Source organism: Vigna radiata, unplaced genomic scaffold, assembly GCF_000741045.1.
Source record: "Vigna radiata var. radiata cultivar VC1973A unplaced genomic scaffold, Vradiata_ver6 scaffold_7, whole genome shotgun sequence".
In the NCBI taxonomy this organism is placed as follows: Eukaryota; Viridiplantae; Streptophyta; class Magnoliopsida; order Fabales; family Fabaceae; genus Vigna; species Vigna radiata.
This window is the reverse complement of record NW_014543262.1, coordinates 3,617,602-3,637,210: the sequence shown is the minus strand read 5'-3', so window position 1 is coordinate 3,637,210 and position 19,609 is coordinate 3,617,602. Positions and strand designations below refer to the sequence as shown.

At 33.6% G+C, this 19,609-nt stretch overlaps 1 protein-coding gene across 3 annotated transcripts; it reads left to right on the top strand.

Annotated features, from left to right (window-relative positions):
* The first annotated feature begins 1,012 nt into the window (after positions 1-1,012).
* On the top strand, positions 1,013-18,925 carry LOC106753928 (ATP-dependent DNA helicase At3g02060, chloroplastic). 3 transcript variants are annotated; one of them, XR_001375270.2, is made up of 14 exons: positions 1,014-1,914; positions 2,368-2,593; positions 2,691-2,936; positions 4,763-4,897; positions 4,996-5,120; positions 5,970-6,109; positions 9,440-9,510; positions 11,508-11,669; positions 12,614-12,700; positions 12,922-13,095; positions 13,223-13,267; positions 14,168-14,524; positions 18,090-18,441; positions 18,517-18,925. XR_001375270.2 is itself a non-coding variant. In XM_014635814.2 (13 exons), exons 1-13 carry the CDS (start codon positions 1,325-1,327, stop codon positions 18,189-18,191), a joined length of 2,460 nt encoding a protein of 819 aa, XP_014491300.1. In that variant the 5' UTR covers positions 1,014-1,324; the 3' UTR covers positions 18,192-18,925. The 3 variants fall into 3 exon arrangements, 2 of the variants coding, with proteins under 2 accessions (XP_014491301.1, XP_014491300.1); XM_014635814.2 differs by having other exon boundaries at positions 18,090-18,925; XM_014635815.2 differs by lacking the exons at positions 18,090-18,441; positions 18,517-18,925 and having other exon boundaries at positions 1,013-1,914; positions 14,242-14,376.
* Positions 18,926-19,609: the final 684 nt, after the last annotated feature.

Sequence of the window (19,609 nt, the reverse complement as noted above, 5' to 3'; positions counted from 1 at the left end):
TATTTTATCTTTTCTCACTTTTGTATTTAGAACAATGTAACAAACAAAAGTAATCAAATATTATTTTATATAATAGTAAAATTGTTTTTAAACTAATTTAATTAAGTTTCAGAAAGTATTACTTAACTAACACTGAAGTTTTTACGTAATAATAGATCGGAGTTTGTTTAATAGAGAAGAAAATCTTCATTATTAGAATCTCATCATTCTAATCATTCTAATAAAGTAGAATCATCAAGTATATAAGTTACATACCTTGAATAGCATTGAAGTACATTTGCATGATACTTAAAGTAAGAGACTTTTGGTGTTCCGTGGCATTCAATATTATTTTTGCAACAAATTTATTTTTTATTTTTTCAGTTAGTATTATAATTATAGTTAAAAACTTTCGGATTAGAAAAATGGTTTATGATTTTTTTAACTCAGTTATCAAATTTGAAATTATTTTAATAAGGTGTTTTTTTCAAAATTATATAATCTAAAACTTATCCCATTTTAATTAGTCTTTTTTTTTTTGTTCATCCATTATTATTAACTACACTCTATATAATAAAAAATTAAAATATCCTTTCTTGTTGTATTATATTATTATTATTATTATTATTATTATTATTATTATTATTATTATTATTATTATCACAGCTATTACTGCTGTCATCGCCATCGCTCTGCTATCATTGGTGCATCTCTCTTATCTCTCGTCTTCATTCGGAGAAAGAAGAAAAAAAGAAAAGCTCTTTCTGATAAAAGAAAAAACTCATTTCAAAAATATAATTCTAGAATGTATTTCAAAAACCTTAATTTGAAAATATTTTAAAAAAATTACTTTAGAAATTTGATTCCAAAAACCTTGTTGTGAAACTCTTTCTTTTTTTTTCTAAAAAAAAACATGTTTTGAACTCAAAAATCACTTTCATAAAATAGATAATCATTTTAAAAATTATTATAAAAACATGTTCTGGATGAAGAAAAAGTATTTTAAATATTGAGTCCGTAACATTGGGAAGAAATCACAGTATGCAGGAAGCAAAATCCAAGAAGATATCTTAAGATTATCCAATTGTTCCTCTTTAATTTTGGTATACAGAAAATATCTGCACACCAAATTCTGAACAGCAATTTGTTGGCATCACTCCCTCCACAGGCTTCTCTTTGAAACGATGGTCGTAACATGATATCACAACACTAACATTCTTCATATTACAACACAAGATAATCCTTCTTTGTTTCCAACAACAAAACCCCTCCAAAACCTTCATCTTCCAATTATCCTTCCTTTTCACACTCTTCTTCTCCAATGGCATTCTGAACACACACCCACATGGCTTCTTCTTCTTCTTTCCTCTCAAGGCCTCACCTTCCCACACCCTTCATCTCCAAACTCACCTCTTTTCCGAAAACATGGAGTCTCTTCATCCTCTCACACCCCAAACACGGAAACAAGCAAAAGCTGTCACCTTTCCCCATCAATGCAGTGTACACCCCACATAGCCCATACACCCCTTCCACACCCTCCAAAACTGAGCCCCGTAACGACCCCATCTCCGTCCTCAACGAGAGGATTCGCCGCGAGTACAGCAAGAAAGAGGTTTTCAGAACGGTGATGAACTCAGAGGAAGCGGGGAAGTACATGCGGATGGTGAAGGAGCAGCAACAGAAGGGGTTGCAGAAGTTGAAGGGCGAGAGGGAGAAAAAAGATGGGGTCTTCAGCTACAGGGTCGACCCTTACACGCTCCGTTCTGGGGACTATGTTGTGCACAAGAAAGTGGGGATTGGGAGGTTTGTTGGGATACGGTTTGATTCTGCTAAGAATTCTTCACAAGCCTCTGAGTATGTTTTCATCGAATATGCTGATGGCATGGCAAAACTACCTGTCAACCAGGCTTCCAAAATGCTCTACAGATATAGTCTGTGAGTTTTCTTATTCTGCATACTGCTTTGTCATTTGTTTAATCAAATGTGGAGGTGGTGATGCTATGAACTTTTCATTAAGCACATATCAGAGAAGAAAATAAGAAGGAAAAATCAGTTAAAACTTATTTATGCGTTAAAATCAACTTTAGGAGAAACTAAATGAGATCGTCTGTGTAAAGGTTGAACTGCATAAGTTGATTCTAACTTTTAGGAAAAAATTACTTCAATTTATCTTCTTATTTCCTTCTTTCCTATGAGTTAAACTTATCTTTTGGAGAAATTAAATGTGAGAGTTTGGATAAAAATTTGAAGTGCGTAAGTTGATTTACCTTTTTCATTTTAATTTCTTATTTTCTTCATTTGCAAATGCTTTATCATAAGTTTATTCAAACTTGGACTTAGTTGCCTTGGTAAATGTTGTTGTGTGAAATGTCGCGTGCTTGCATGTAGGCCAAATGAAACCAAGAAGCCAAGGACATTGAGCAAGTTGAATGATACTGGTGCGTGGGAGAGAAGAAAGGTTAAGGGTAAGGTTGCAATACAGAAGATGGTTGTGGACCTGATGGAACTATATCTACACAGGCTTAAGCAAAGAAGGCCTGCATATCTGAAGACTCCCGCCTTGGCCGAATTTGAAGCTCAGTTCCCTTATGAACCCACACCAGATCAGAAACAGGTGACATTGTAGTAGATGCTATGGAGATCAATTGGTTGTGGTTTTTTGTTGCAATTTTATCTGTTATTTTATCTCTTATGAGTGAACACTCTTGTAGGCATTTATTGATGTTGAGAGGGATTTGACGGAGCAAGAAACACCAATGGACAGATTAATTTGTGGAGATGTTGGTTTTGGCAAAACTGAGGTTGCAATACGTGCTATCTTCTGTGTTGTCTCAGCTAAAAAACAAGCGATGGTTCTGGCACCAACAATAGTTCTGGCAAAACAACATTTTGATGTTATTTCAGAGCGCTTTTCTGTATACCCTGATATCAAGGTTGGGCTACTAAGTAGGTTCCAGGTATGATTGGGAAATTTTTACACTTTAGTTAAATTCATCTAGTCTTTAGTCTTACACAGTAAAAATAGATGCTTTTCATTAATCAAATTAAACTTCTTTGATAGTGAAACAATAGTATATTGTTGAGAAGTGCACTCTATTGATAATCCACTTGAATCAGCATCAGAATATTTGAAGTATCCCATAGATTAGAACCATGGCCTGGACTTAATAAATGCCAGTTTATGGGTAGAGTAACATTTCCTGGCACAAACGACACAATTGCTATTTATTGATTAAACGCAACAGTCTTGTAGTATCTACCTCTTGTGAAATACCCTACCCAGAACATCACCTTGGTAGTGTGACTATAATTTGTACCTTTTGCATGTGCAATCTATTTGTCCCTATGACTGTGATATTGTGTTACTGTTAGAATGAGAATCTTACTAAATATTTGAATTTCAGAATGTGGTTAATTAATGCACACAATTAAGAATGTAATATATCAAGAAACTGAGAGAGATAGATCAAGACAACAAATTTTTATTATGGTTCACTCTATACCAAGAGCTTCATCTAGTTACTCAACCACACTAGCTAAGTTCACTATAATTTTAGAGTTTTTACAAACACAACCAAGCCAGTGAAAGTAAACAACTCAAGAAACCTAATCTTGAACCCTACAAAACCTGATTAATCTCCTAGTAACACTCTGTTACTATTGTTACCTGAAAACCCTATCCAGAAACAATCTAAAGACTAAAATTGAATTTAGGAATAAGAAGAATGTCACCTGGAACAAGATCAACACAGCAGAAAAGCAAAACTCAAGTGAACTTGATAGGAGATTGAGAGTGTATGAGAGGAGGAGAAAGCGTTAGTAGCCTAACTGTCTTGACAGTTAGGTAAGGTGGGAATGGGTTTTGTATAAATAGTTAGACGTTAGTAGTAGAGTACACTTTTGACTCTGTAAACTGTACAGAATTTGTTATTCCTGTTGGGGGGAGGTTAGGCTCTCATATTGGCCACATTCCTTGTATTCTTTTCTGTCTAATAATACAAGAGGAGGTTATACAGAGTTCTTGTGTTGATTCTTGTGTGTTAGTGTGGGTTTCTATTAGGTTTCTTGATCAGAAACCTATCAGAACTTCTATGTTTTCTTCAAATAGTCATTCCAAACCAGCCAAGAATCTTTTAACAGATTAAAAACATATTTTAATCAATTAAAATACTACCTATCACCAAGAAAAGCTCTAAGGAGTCAAAAAAGCTTTTTAATTGCAATGTAGGATCAAATCATGGAAGGAAAACATACATTAATGTCCTAAACAACACAAAATAGCCTAAAATACTTCTAGGTTTTCATGAATATTCGAAATCTTCATGGGAATGGTTGGATCCATGAAATATACGAACCATAGCTCCAACAACCAGCAAATTTTGATGCAATGATCATTATGGGTTTCTTTCTCCTGATTCGGCAAATGCATTTTATTAAGCTGTTTATGAATGCTACTCTATGCTTAATCTGTTCATCGATTTGAAACTTCTCTCTGATTTACAGTGGTGAAAGTGACAATGATTCCATGGTGGTACATGTATATTGTCCGTATTTGCCCACATATTGAATTCAATATTTCACTGAGAAACTGGATGCGTTGCTCTCCCTTTTTCATGCTACAAACTTTTCTTATAAAGTGGAAGCACATGGATCTTGTAGGAACATAAAATTTGGAAAATTATTAAGGTCAATCAAATATGAGCTACATCATGAGCTTGATATTTATGGATAACTTACAAGTTCTATATCAGTTATAGATTATTTCACTTGTCTCAACTTGCAGACGAAAGCTGAGAAAGAAGAGAATTTGGACATGATTAAGAATGGTGGCCTGGATATTATAGTTGGGACTCATTCACTCCTAGGAGATCGTGTTACATATAACAATCTTGGTCTACTTGTGGTTGATGAGGAGCAGGTTCCCAATTATCTGCAATTCATATTTTCCTTTTTTTTTTCTTATTACAGTGGCACTGGACCCTCCTTCCTTACTGAGCAACAATTTATTGCTTGCAGAGGTTTGGTGTTAAACAAAAGGAGAAGATTGCTTCTTTTAAAACTTCTGTGGATGTACTTACTTTATCTGCAACCCCCATACCACGGACTCTTTATTTAGCATTAACAGGGTTTCGTGATGCCAGGTAAGGTAACTAGTCTTTCTTCAAATTATGAAGGAAGATTCACTGTCTTTGATTAACAAGGTATTAAACACACAGTCTTGTGATGAATCTGTCTTGCACATTGTTGGAAAAAAAATTCTAAAATCAGGTTGATGAAAAATAAAGAATGTACTTTTTCTTTTGCTCACCTTTTCTTTTTCCCACATTGTTCTAAATGAGAAGTTAAATTTAGCACAAGGTAGAACAACTTGTGAATTAGCCACTCTTGATATTAAGTATAAAACCATTTGCAAGCCTTCACCTGATTACTAATGCTTAATAGCTTAATTATAAGAGTTGTTTTTTCGCAACTTTTTAAACTGCCTGTGCTGGTCACACTGAAGATGTCTTTTATCCTACAACCTAGAAAAAAAAAGGAGGCTATGTCACAATATATGTTCAGAAAAGGGATAATGAAGCACTCTAATATCTTTTATACTTGATGGCTAAATCATTCCTCTGCCCCCAACCGCTTTCCCCCAAATTTGTGTATAAAGGATATTCTGTACTGTTAAATAAGAAACTTTAGAGCAAAAGGCATAAATATGCAACTATCTTAGTTATCAGAGAGTTGGTTCATCAATTCCTTAGAAAAATGAAAAGTTACCTTAAACACAAGTCTGTGTAACAATAAAATTGGTCTTAGAAATGCCCTTAACCTTTTTTTGCTCCTTAATCTTCTGGTTCTAGTTTTACTTTCACTTTGGGTGCTTAGAGGAAACCTCATCTATTGTATGTTTGGCTATTCCTATTGAAATCAGGACTAATCAAACATCACCCACCACCTGAGCTTAAGTATAATTCTATATATGATACTAATTTCTGTTTCAGTTTAATATCAACGCCACCTCCAGAAAGAGTTCCTATCAAGACTCATCTTTCTTCATTCAGTAAGGAAAAAGTAATCTCAGCCATCAAGTATGAGCTGGATCGTGGTGGTCAAGTTTTTTATGTTCTGCCACGTATTAAAGGTGAGCTACTAATTTCTATACATACATTTTTGTGTGTAAGCTTATGTATTGTTCAAGTCTGAAAGTAAGACCTTTTTGTTTGACTGTAAAAAGTGTTCTTCACATTACTCATGTGGCTGATTATTTTCAAGTGTTATGGATAGGGTTTTCATTTGAGAGGAAAAAAAAATAATGTTTTGAACGGATAAAAATGATAAATGCACCAAAATGAGGTAAGAGGGAAAACGGAAAAAAAGATTGAAACTATTAAAATAAAATGCTTCACAGCATACTTCTTTAACCTACAAACTTATCTTCAAACCCTTTCTGAGGGCCATACAACAACTTCTACATTGAAAATCTTTTCATCTAAGCATGCTGAAAAAAAGTGGTGTAACGGCTTTTAATAATAAGATCCTTCTTTGTTCTTAAACATAAAGTAAAGGTACCCAAATCTTAATGATAAATCGGTTGGTGGTTATTTCTGAAACTTCACAGCAAATCTTACTCTGAATATACATGGTTTTTCCCTTTTGTATGCTGTGTCACTCACCAGGAAACTGGAAAAGGGTAAGGATGCTGCACTATAGGCAAGGCCATGGTTGTAATCCCTGATCTCAATTTGCTGTGACAATCAAAGATTTTTATGGAAATGGGGTGGAACATTCATGAGTTAGAACTTAGAAGGTCGAGTGCGGTAAAGTAACCTTAATAAATATAGATTATCATCTAGCCAGCTGCATCCAAATGCCACTTTCCTTTCTTTAATAGTTATCTGCCTCACAGAGTTTTAGGAACACCTTTTGTTACTTTACACCCAAAGAAATGGCGAACTGATAAATGTTTAAGGGAAAGAAATATTACATTTTAAAGGAGAGGTGCCTAACTAATTCAAATACATTAGAAGATGAATGTTAGTGTCTGAGATTTGTGGTGACGTAGCAAATTCAAGTGTAAACATGGAATTTGAAAGGAACTAAATAGACCATTGTTAGACACACACACACACATAACTTTATGAAAGCTGTACAATACAATAGCAATACATAATTTTAACACTTTCACTCAAGTTGGAAAATATATATTATATGCACGAAGCTTAAAACATATAAACTGACCCTCTCAAGAACTTAATAAGAATGTTTGTAAGCTTGTTGTTAGAGCTAATAATTCCATATGAAGTTCCTCGGACGACTACTTGTCTGTGATAAAATGACAATCGATCTTTATGTGTTTGGTCATCTAATGAAACATAAGATTGGTAACAATACGAAGAGTTGCTTGATAATCACAATACCAGTTCATTTACTGTTGAAGGAGTTGTTTAATCCTCATCAATTCACAAGTGGCCAAAGCCACATATCTATATTCAGCTTTTGCATTTGATAAAACAGCAATTTGTTTGTTGCTTTTTTTTTGGAGACAATATTCCCTCCAGTGAATGCACAATATTCTCTAGAAGATCTCTTATTGGGATAACCATCTGAATCTGCATCATAATACCCTATAATTTGAGTATATCCTTAGTCCTCATACCTCAATCTTGGTCCAGGAGCCTTTTTGATATATCTGAGAATGCAGATTACAACATTCTAGTAGTCAATTCGAGGCTTTTGCATGAATTGACTAACAACTCAGACTAGATGAGAAATATCAGGTCTTGTAATACTGAGATAGATAAGTTTTTCCATCAAACTTTTATGACATTTTGCATCTGAAAAAATTTCACCTTGGTCCACAACTTTTGATTTGAATCATAGGATTATTAATAGGCTTGCAATTTACCAACCCTGTCTCTACTAGAATGTCAAGAGGATATTTTCTGTGAAATAGAAACACCTACCTCTCATTGAGCCACTTCATAATGGTCTAACTCTTGCCACAATTTTTGTAGCTCATGGTGATACTCTTTTAATTGAGTAATTCCCTTGTTTGAATTAGAGATTCTCATCTTAACCTCAGATTTGGGCAGCATCACCAACCTTGGAATAGTTTGCTTTACAGCTATCTCATGCCTCCTTAGCTGTCTTCATAAACATGTAAGCATCACTCACTTTGGTGTCATGACATTCCATAATCATGACACTACCACTGCATCTGCCTTGTCCCCATGCTAGAAATTTGGGATCTGAAAATTTGATACTGTTGAGGAGATGACTTTATTTGGCCTTCTCTTTTGAAAAGATTTGGACAAAATGAGACCATTTTATATATTTTTTCCCATTGAATCCCATTACCCAAATTGTCAGATTGGTTAAGGGCTTTTTGAGTATCGAACATTTTGGAAGTTTGAAGTTTGGAAATGCAGGCCTAGAAGGATAACAACGTAAGAAAGAGGGATTGCAGCAATGCCAGCTGCACAGATAATTACACAGGTTCCCAAGGCTTTTGTAGCTCTAGTACCATGTCAGATAAATTGCTTCTGATAATTTTCATACAAGAGCAATTGCTCTTAAATAGAAAACAAAGAATCTAATTAAGTAAACTCGAAATTTATGATAGACACAATCTATCCCTATAATTCAGCACGAGTGCAAGGTACAACAAAAACAAAATATTCAACCACTATATTACTTATAAAATATAAATAAATCTTTGCAAGGAAATATCCTATAATCCTGATGATAGAATTTAATTATTTCTTGGAGGGGAATATTATCTTCAGCAAATTCCTAGAGATTCTGACATCATCATCAACATATTTCTAAGGATTCTGACAAAGAGTGTCCTTTGATACAATAAATTGCTGATGATCAGAATGCTTGTGTAGCAATAGAAAATTTATTAGAAAATTGCTGAAGTGTTGCTTTCTAATATCTAGCCACCTTGATTTCACTTGATTAGTTTATTTAACGTTTTTTTTAATTAATTTTCAAAAGAAGGTTGTAAAAACAAGTCTTATTTTTCAGCATTTGTGAGAATTATGGGAAACAAAATAAATTGAAGACAAGGTCACAAGCTCATAGTACTAATGAAGATAAATCAACAGAAGATAAACCCAATGCACCCTAATAGAGTTTGTGATTGTATATTAGCTTAAGTGTTTAAGATTCTGTTGTAAGCTATAGAATTTACAAGAAATAACTGTAGAATGAGCTACGCTGGTCATTTTATCAGAGGAATGTGAGTCCAGAAAACTTAGAAAGAAGTTGATCTAAGGTCTCTCATTAGTGTAAATACATTTTGTGCACATTTGGTGTTGCTCCTCTCTGAAAAAGAATTATACTATTACATGGCCATCACAGTCCTGTAAGGGGATCATCACGACGTTGCTGTTAATGTATATTTGCTAATATGTCTGATGTCTATTACAGTACTGAATCTGGTTTCTTAATAATTGTTGTGTTACAGGACTGGATGAAGTAATGACATTTCTTGCAGAGTCATTCCCAAATGTGGAAATAGCCATTGCCCATGGGAAGGTAGTTACACACTTACCTTTTTAAGGATCTATTGCATGAAGAATGTTAGTTTTGGCTGAATACATTTGCCCTATAACTCTGTAGGTGGATAAGTAACTAACAAAATTATATTTATTTTTGTATGTTGATACTCTCTCCATTCCAAAATAATAATCTTTTATCTTTTTATTTTTGTCTGAAAAATAATATTGCTTTTAGCTTTGTAAAGCTATTTTTCCAGCAATGCCTCTACATATAGTTACGAGTAATAATTTTTCCGCTCACATTGAAAAGAGATACTAGATTAGTTGAAAAGCTAGAGGTATTTTTTGCTAAATTTATATTAATTTAAAAGGAGTTTTATGAAGAGATCTTTTGAGATATTTTAGAAAGTTTGAGATTTTATTCCTAATGGTTTTAATTCTGTATATTGGCTGTATCTAGGTTTTATTACTAGCATATCAATACCACAATCTTAGGGATTTATCTGTTAGTGTTGGAAGTCCTATATCGACTAGAGATAAGACCAATTCACAATATATAAGTGGGTGTAAATTTCACCTTAGAAGCCAATTTTGTAAGATTTTGTTAGACTTAAAGTCCACTTTTTAACATTGTAATGGATTAGAACCTATTCTAGTGAAGTTTATTATTTGTTGGGTTTATTGTACCACTTGTTTTCAAACCCTTATTGGATGACCCATCAATGTTTAGTCTCATGCTTTAGATATTTATGGCTCAGTGTGAGGGTGTGTGTTGGAAGTCCTACATCAACTAGAGATAAAATCAATTTACTATATATATCAACTAGAGATAAATATAATTTACTATATATAAGTGAGTTCAAACCTCATCTTACAGGTAAGTTTTGTAAGGTTAAGTTAGGTTTAAAATCCACTTCTTAACACCTAAAATAAGCTATGCTTATTTACTAAACTATCCAATCAATATATTTATATATATCATATGTATGTAATAGAGAAATTATATTCTTCCAATTTTGAGAAAATCTGTCTACCCTGCTGTTTCCAGGCATTGTTACAGTCTACAATATCATATGTATGTAATGAGCCTGAATAAGAGAAATTATATTTTTCTAATTGTGAGAAAATCTGTCCTCCCTGCTGTTTCCAGGCATTGGTACAGTCTACAATCTACATCCATTCTTTGTGTTCTTGTTTCACTAGGCATTTGCATTTCTGAGATGACTCTATAGATATTGCCACTGTCCTTAAGTTATTGAAACAACCTTCTAGAGTTCTGCAAGCAAGAGCCATTTCAATCTTTTTTGATACTGATTGTTAGATATATGATACGGTTATGTTAGAGATTTGATTTGAAAGGACAACATATTGAAGATTGATGGTCAGTTCCATAGTATGAAAGTCCCAGGAAATATCCACTAGTTTTATCATTATTTACTTTGTTAGCTTCGGCAACCTCCTGAATTACATGTTTACTAAGTCTCTCAAGGGGTCTTGTATTGATAAAATTTGTGACAAGCTTGTCTCATATCATAAATATGCTCCAACTTGAAAAGAAGTGTTAGATACATGATATGATTTGATAGGGAAATTTTTCTGTAAAATCATATCATATCTCCCTATTAATGTAATCAAATCATATCTTGAACCCTTCCCCTCAAGGTGGAGTATATGTATCATGAGACAAAAGCAAAAGATGACACAGCCACTGCCCAAAAGAAAAAGATGCCCAGAGAACGTGATAGGTTACTAGATAGAGGAAACCTGGAAAAAGCCCAGTGCAACCACCTATACTCACTGCATAGAATTATTATTATTGATTTTGGGCACAAGTACAGTATGAGAGATGCTGAGGGACCATGTCCGTTCACACAGGACAATGTCCCCTTAACATGATGAAATTATCTTTTTGGATTGATCAACTCAAGTTAAATTGTGTTATATCAAAAGTGAATGTATGCATCATATATGTTAACATTTGACATTGACAATTTGATCTTTAATTGTATGCATTTGACTGTTTATCTGGAGTAGCTGTTCTCAAAGCAATTAGAGGATACAATGGAGAAGTTTGCTCTAGGCGAAATAAAAATCCTTATCTGCACAAATATAGTAGAAAGTGGGCTTGATATTCAAAATGCAAATACGATTATCATTCAGGATGTTCAGCAATTTGGCCTTGCACAGTTATACCAGGTTTTCTTCTTCCTAATTTCACTCTATTATTTTTGGTTTAGACGTTCTCAATTTTTTTGTTGCTGACTCCAAATATTGTTTAGAACTGGTTATTGTTATTAAGTTTGTTATGTAATACGTATTGCACTATCACTAGGTATAACGCATGAGCTGATACTTTCATGTATACATATTATTAGATCGTCATTTCATTTTTTTTTCAAACTCCCGACACTGTGCTGGAGAAATCTTTTCCTCTCTTGCAATCAACTTAGTATCTTTTCAAACAAGCGTGTTTTTGATAACCATGAAAGAATTTGAATATGAAATATCAGAATTACATGGATTTTGTTAAAGGAGATAAAGAGGGAAAATGAGACTATCGATAATAGTCTCTTATGCTTATTGATGTGGTGCAAAATGCGAAAGGACTAACCCTTATTTATAATAGTATCCTCTTAATTCTAATCAAATTAGGAGTGGTATGTTGAAATTCAATAAAAATGGAATTTGCAAACCACTATAAGAGGCCATCCAAGATACTTTAACATATGTTATGATACAGTAATGATATATTTTATAGGTAATTCTGACATAAATATGGGATGCATGTTGGAGAAAGTACGGAATTCCACATAGTCGCTCTTCAACTTCATTTGCTAACATTGTCTAAGTAATTTATTCCTTGGAAGTTCTTTATTATATTTTGGGCTCATTAGCCCTTAGATAACTACTTTGAAAAAATATAGTTAGTTGATGTCTTGGAAATGGGTCCCCATTCCCAGATCGAGTAGTATGGGATGTTTGGTGGAGTATTAAAGTGTTTGGTTCCCTCTCTATAATAGTTGTGGGTTCCCCAAGTGTTTTGGTACTCGTCTGAACTTCATGTAGTTGTTATCCAGATGTAAATGAAAGTAGAACCTATATGCATTTTGTTAATTTTTTCTTTTGTTCAATATTTATAGTTGCGTGGAAGGGTTGGGCGAGCAGATAAGGAAGCGCATGCATATTTATTTTATCCTGACAAAGGCCTGCTTTCTGATCAAGCATTGGTATGTTTTCAATCAATCTGTACCTTTTTATTTGTAGAACTTATTGCACAAAAGAACTTTGGCTTCATCAAATACATCTACAAATGTAATATAACTCTGTATATTCCATACCATACTTTTGTAATATTCCTATCTGCAAATTCATTCTTTCATTTCAAATTAGAAAGTTAGATGCTAAAGAATTGGTTAAAACCTGCGTTCTCCTTGGTTTTCTCTCATAGGAGAGGCTTGCTGCTATTGAAGAATGTCGTGAACTTGGTCAAGGCTTCCAACTAGCTGAGAAAGACATGGGTATAAGAGGTTTTGGTGCAATTTTTGGTGAACAACAATCAGGAGATGTTGGAAATGTTGGTGTTGATCTATTTTTTGAGATGCTCTTTGAGAGCTTGTCTAAGGTAAACTTTGATTTGTGATGTGTATTTTGGTACGTAGCACCAGTCCTAGAATTTTAGTTAAAATAGAAGAATTGTTGATCATCTACATGATAGTTTTGGGCTTATGCTATTCTTCTTTCACTTCTAGGTTGAAGATCACTGTGTTGTTTCAGTTCCTTATCACTCGGTACAGGTATCCTTGTACTACAAATATTTAAGATATTGGAATTATTATAATGAAATTATATTTATTTTCTTTATTTTATATTATAATTAAATGGAAAAAGTTAGAAGTCTGTCAAAAACCTGTGACCATCCCAGATTAGTAGTGATTTGCAAGTGATCAACGCTGATGTCCATATTAACCCGTTTTGTTTTTAAAACCTTCTAAATGTGGGACATTAATTACTTGTCGTAATTATAGTACACAAATGCTTGATACGTGTTTATCTGAATGCTGATATTCGTAATACACAAATGCTTGATACGAGTTCCACAAAGCAAATGTAATGCTTTTTTTCTCTTGCTTGAGGTGAAACAGGAACGTGTAAAATGCTGTTGCAGTTAAACATTTGCCTAGAAAACCCAGAAAATATGGTGTTCTAGTTTGCATTTATCTCTTTTTTCGGAAAAGATAGTTGGTCATCTGTATTAGTTTTTATAATAATATAACGATGTCAAGCACATTAAAGTAATTACTCAATAATTACTGGTATCATTAGGGTTAAATGATTATAATGAACTAATTTTGTTTTTTAGAATCTTTCCTCTCTAACTTGAACTTAAAGACAAGATTTTAAATTATCCATATTCACAAATATATCATAAATATAATCAGTCTTTAACAGGATGAATTTTGCTCTTTTGTAGAACTCTTTCTTATTTGCTTTGGAAGTATTTTTTTATTGTTTTAATTTTTCAAACGAACTTTTGGATAAATTTGTAGTTCTGTTAATTAAGGGACGTTTTCTTTTTCAAGTACTTTTTAGTTAAAACATGATTGATGTATAATAATCTCTATCTGGCATCTGTATAAATGCATATACTAGAGATGTTGGTTTGATGCATTTTCTACTTTATTATTATTATTTAGGTTGACATCAACATAAATCCTCATCTCCCTTCTGACTACATTAATTATCTGGAAAACCCTATGAAAATTATAAGTGATGCCGAGAGAGTTGCTGAGAAAGACATCTGGAGTCTCATGCAATTTACAGAGAATTTGCGCCGCCAATATGGCAAAGAGCCTCGCTCCATGGAGATTTTACTAAAGAAGCTTTACTTGAGGAGAATGGCGGCTGATTTAGGGATAACCAGAATTTACACTTTAGGGAAGATGATCTTTATGAAGACAAACATGAGCAAAAAGGTATTCAAGTTGATGATACAGTCCATGGCATCAGAATTACATAGAAATTCGTTGCTTCTTGAGGGGGACCAAATTAAGGTATTCCATAGAATTTCTTTATTTCTGAATTCTTTAATTTGATGAATTTTGGCATCTCTTGTGATCTGCATTTGTATTTTTTTCTGCTTCATTGCACATGAAATATTGAATAGTATATAGTTAATTTGGTCAATTTATTGAAAGATATTTTTATACATAAAATTCCATTTTGTTAAGGGTTCAATTTGTATAGAAGCACTAATCATAATTTTCTTTTTCTCTGAAATTAATGCATTTGGACAGAAATTTCGTTTATGCTTCATTTTTTAGTCTGGTTTGATACAAATCTAGAAGAGCTTTTTGAAATCTTCTCTCTACTAGACAAAGCTCTATATTTTAAATAAAGAAATTCTTGAAGTTCTTTTAGCTTGTATCCAAACTGGCTCTTTGCATATGTTGTTTTAGCATCATCAAGACTGCCCATGTGATTTCTTCCAAAGATGATGTAATAGTATGGCACTATCACCTAGGACACCCTAATTTTTCGAAAAAAATTTCCAATTTGTTCAATCGTGAGGTATGTGAGAGTTAGCTCCTAAATCTCATTATACTATCCAGCTTTATGAATCACCATACCCATTTTCATTAATTCACAGTGATGTATGGGGGCTTCTTGAGTTAACAATTTGATAGAGTACTTATAACAATTAGAAGCTTAAACAACATAGAAGCATAAAATAGTAAGACAACTAGATCACAACTAGAATATTATTCTTGTCTTAAGTCATGGATTGAATCCTTGAGAAGCTTGAATCCAGGATTCCATCAACATAAGAACATATATGAGATAAGAACAAGATAAGGAACTGACGACAACATAAGGAAAGAATTAAGAACATGATGACTGAATATGATTTAGAAGTCGGTGTGAATATAAAATCAAGAAATTAGAACAAAATAGAATAAGACATTGAAGAAACAAAATAGAAAAGATTGAGAAAACTTATGAGATGGAAGAACATGCTACTTGAAGTTGAGAATTCATCTTCAAGATTAGTGCTTCGGAGAATTGTCACCCTAAGAAATCAGAAGACCAAAGAAAGAGAATCACTCCAACAAAAGAGACAATGCTTTAGAATAATTCTCAATCTTTCGTATATCATTAATGTGAATTTCAAAGAGTAGTGACGGCTATATGTAGCCACTTGGCCGAAAATTCAAATGGCTGAAGGAGAGGGAGATTAAAAAATTAAAATTAAAATTAAAATTCCCAGAACTAGATGACTGGCCAAGATTAACTAGGTGCTTCCATGTTCACACTTTCCATGCTTGGGCACATTTGCCATGCTTCCCTTGCCTCTTATTCTCTTGTTACTGAACTTTGCTTCTTAAATCGGGTTGAATTGAGTATTCATTTGGAAACCAATTTCAACCCAAATACTGATTACAAATTAAACTCAAATTACAGAAATTAAAATCTACAATTTTGAGCCCAAGAAATAGAAAATAAATATTTGTGCGAAGAATATTGTCTCTAGTCATACTCCTTGTATTCCTTCTTGGAATTATCCTAGTGAATTCTTACTCTTTTTTTCTTCTTCATTCATGCATTCATAGTAATACGTTCCCCATGTTCTATTCCGTGCCTCAGTTTATCCATCAGATTATGGATGATAAGATATATTCATCCTTAATATAGTGACTTGTTTTCTAAAGAGTTCCTGCCAAAAGACACTAAGAAATACAAAATCTCTATCGCTTACTGTAGAAGTTGGAATGCAATGTAATCTGACCACCTGTCTTACGAAAACATCAGCTATAGTGAGTGGAATAAGGACGCTTGAACAAAATAAAATGGCTATTTACTCAACCTGTCCAGCACTAGCAGAATTGCATCATACACCTTAGATTTACTTATCCCACCTGTTAGGCACCTTGAAACAGAGACGAGAAAACAAGACAGAAGAACTACAGATAAACTCAAACTGAATTTCATTATTAGCTGAAAAAGCCAACGTTTACAAAGGAAATAGCTTCCTTTCACACAGGAAGACTCGCTAACCACTTCCAAAGGGGACTATTTATAGAATGTTTAAGAAAGTCTCTCCCTCAAAACAACCAACCTCATAACTTCCTTTTATTTCTAAAATTCCTTCTATAATACTGCCTATAATTTCCCACTACTGCCTGAACAACTCCGTCTCCAAGGTTCAATTCTAAAATTTGATATTTAATGGTAGAAGTGTCTTCCCACATGATCACTTCGACCCTTCCTCTTGCCATTGCACCAGCTCTTGTTTTGAGCATGAAGAACAAGATTAGGAGCTAAGGCTACTGTACGTTAATTATCACAGTAGATTGTGACCATGTGATATGCCTAGTTCTTTTAAGAAGAGTTTGAATCCATAGACATGGACTTAAACAGGTAGGACTCGCAGCCTTTTGTCTCCAGTTGCCCGACATGTCTCAGATACATCGTGTTTTCCATGTCTCTCAACTTAAACAAGACATAGGCAGACATCAGGTAGAGCAGGACCTTCCAGCCGGACTACAGGGTCTAGAATCCAGTTGTTTTCCCCTTAAATTTGGACCGCAGAATGATTCAACTCCATGGGATCTCAATTCCATAGCTCCTCATTCAATGGCAAACAAGAGGCCCCGAAGGCGGCACATGGGAAGATTTTCCATACTTTCACCTTGAGGATAAGGTTGTTAAGAGTATTGATAGAACTCTCAAAGTGTATGTTAGAAAAAAAAAGGCCAAAATAGAGGTTAAGAGGCAGTTAATAGGGGTTAGACAGTTAACTGGGGGTTGGAGGCGGTTACAATGCCTAATAGGGGTTATCTTTTAAGGGGGAAAATGGATATCAGGTTGGGTGTGAATTAATTTGTTCGGGGAACAGGTTCTAACCTGTGCAAAAGGGATTTTCTTCCCTTGGAAGTAATTGGACGTTTTCTGTATTTGCCTTTTCTAATTAAATTATCATCTTTCGAAGTTGAAGTAAGATCTGTATGCATTTTTCTTAATCTGAAATAGTAATTTGGTTTCTTGTCACCAAGATACCTAACAATACATAAATAGTGTTAGTTTGACATTGATAAACATAAAGAGAAGGATCACACTTGCTAGGCTTAAAGCCATACGGAACAACAGTTCCTTGTAGTTTGGCACGCTACTGATTAGAGGTCTGATTCTAACCATAGATAGCCATGTTCATTTTACACCTTAAAGGATCAGCAGATTCAAAACCATGAGGCTGTTGCATGTAAACAGTTTCATTCAGAATACCATTTAAAAAGGCATTACTAACATTTAATTGAATGAGAGGATGGTGATTACTAATAGGCAAAGACAATATAATACGAATAGTAGCTGGTTTGATGATAGGGGAGAAGGGTTCATGAGAGCCTTGTTTAGTTTACAAGCTAAAGAAGGATCAGGTTATTTCAAGTAAACAGCTTCATCCAGAACACAATTTAAAAAGGTATTATTAACATCTAATTGAACAAGAGGCTAGCGATTACTAATAGCCAAAAAAGACAGCATAATACGAACAGTAACTCATACCCAAAATCATATGTAGTAAGTTTATCTTCCTTTTTCCTAATGATTTTCTTCATGCAGGCTGAGCTTCTTTTAGAGTTACCAAAAGAACAACTTCTTAATTGGATCTTTCAATGCCTGGCTGAACTTCACGCTTCACTTCCTTCTTTCATAAAGTACTAGTTTCAAATAGCTGGTCAAATCTGCCAACATTGAAGTGGAAACTCAACTCACTTCTTATATCACAAATATGTAAAATTTGATGGATTTAGTGTGTTGAAGAGCCAGAAACATACCACGGCAAATGCAAAACAAAACTGTTTTGCTTGACTGACATAACAGTACAGGACATCTGAACAAGTTGGAACTATCAGCTGATACTACTGAACATGTGCTTCCTTTCAAGATGTATGATCACAGCCACATGAATGAGGTTAGTTACAACTTAAAGGAACCATAGAGTTGGAGTTATCTAAATTGTACTCCTAAATTTGCATGCCTCATGCAGGACGGGGGCGTATGATATGGAAGCCACCAGCACTCATAATACAACATTCCTTTCAGAAGCCATCTATGGTGATGACCTAGACATCTCCATTAAACCTTTAATCAAAGTACCCAGAATTTACCTTTTGTATACATCACTGAGTAGTAAAGCATTCTATATTCTTCATTTTTCCCATTTACAAATTTTTATCGAGTCACAGGCTAGTTAATACATTCTAAAGAAACTAGAACACAGTCTGGTGAGTGGAGCATTTTTGTTGCAGATCAGTAAGAAATATACTATTTATAGCTGTTGCTAGAAACGTGTATTCTTTATAGAAAGAAATTCACACACCATTTGTTTCCTTTATTGTTATTGTTCTTGGTGGTGTTGTAAACCTTTATGAATATACGGTTTTTGTTTTTGTTTCCTTTTGTGTTCCAGACTGCTCGATCCGTGAATTTTATAGACTCTAAAATTCAAAAAGTCATTGCGGATCTTGCAATTCAGAAGTATTATTGACATATAAGATATTTTCTGGATTCTGAAATGTGAAATGCAAACGATCCTTGGAAATGCATTTCAAATTTAATAATCTATAACATACTTGTTATACATTATGTTTCATTAATTACACAACTTTTATAATCTATAATATACCTTTTTATAGTAGATTGTAAGGTTATGATGCGGTTCATTATGTTTCAATAATTACACAAGTTTCTCATAGTATTGTGAAACACTCTTTTTAAGTTCCAACGAGTAACTTCACCCTTGCAAATTAAATACATCATTACAAATAATTATTTGCATATTTATTCAGTATAAGTCATAAATTCATAGAAACATATATTATATGTTGTGTTTCCTAAAGGTATCATTTTATCTTTCCATGGCTTAACAACTTTTTATTTGTATGGAATGACTCATACATCACTCATATATTCAATAATAACGGTTATAATGAACACAATTTCAAAATGTTGAACACTCCTCGAATGCATCACAACTTAAGTAGTCCATCATACTTCCTTGTGCATTCATCACCACCTACAATCTACTAATATTTTTCATTTTGCTATAAAATTCTTATTACTGTTATTAAAGTTGTTAA

Coding starts and splice junctions, on each gene's coding strand:
- LOC106753928 (XM_014635814.2), top strand. CDS start 1,325: ATGGCTTCTTCTTCTTCTTTCCTCTCAAGGCCTCACCTTCCCACACCC. Junction 4,898..4,995: donor TTGTGGTTGATGAGGAGCAG/GTTCCCAATTAT, acceptor TATTGCTTGCAG/AGGTTTGGTGTTAAACAAAA. Junction 5,121..5,969: donor ACAGGGTTTCGTGATGCCAG/GTAAGGTAACTA, acceptor TTTCTGTTTCAG/TTTAATATCAACGCCACCTC.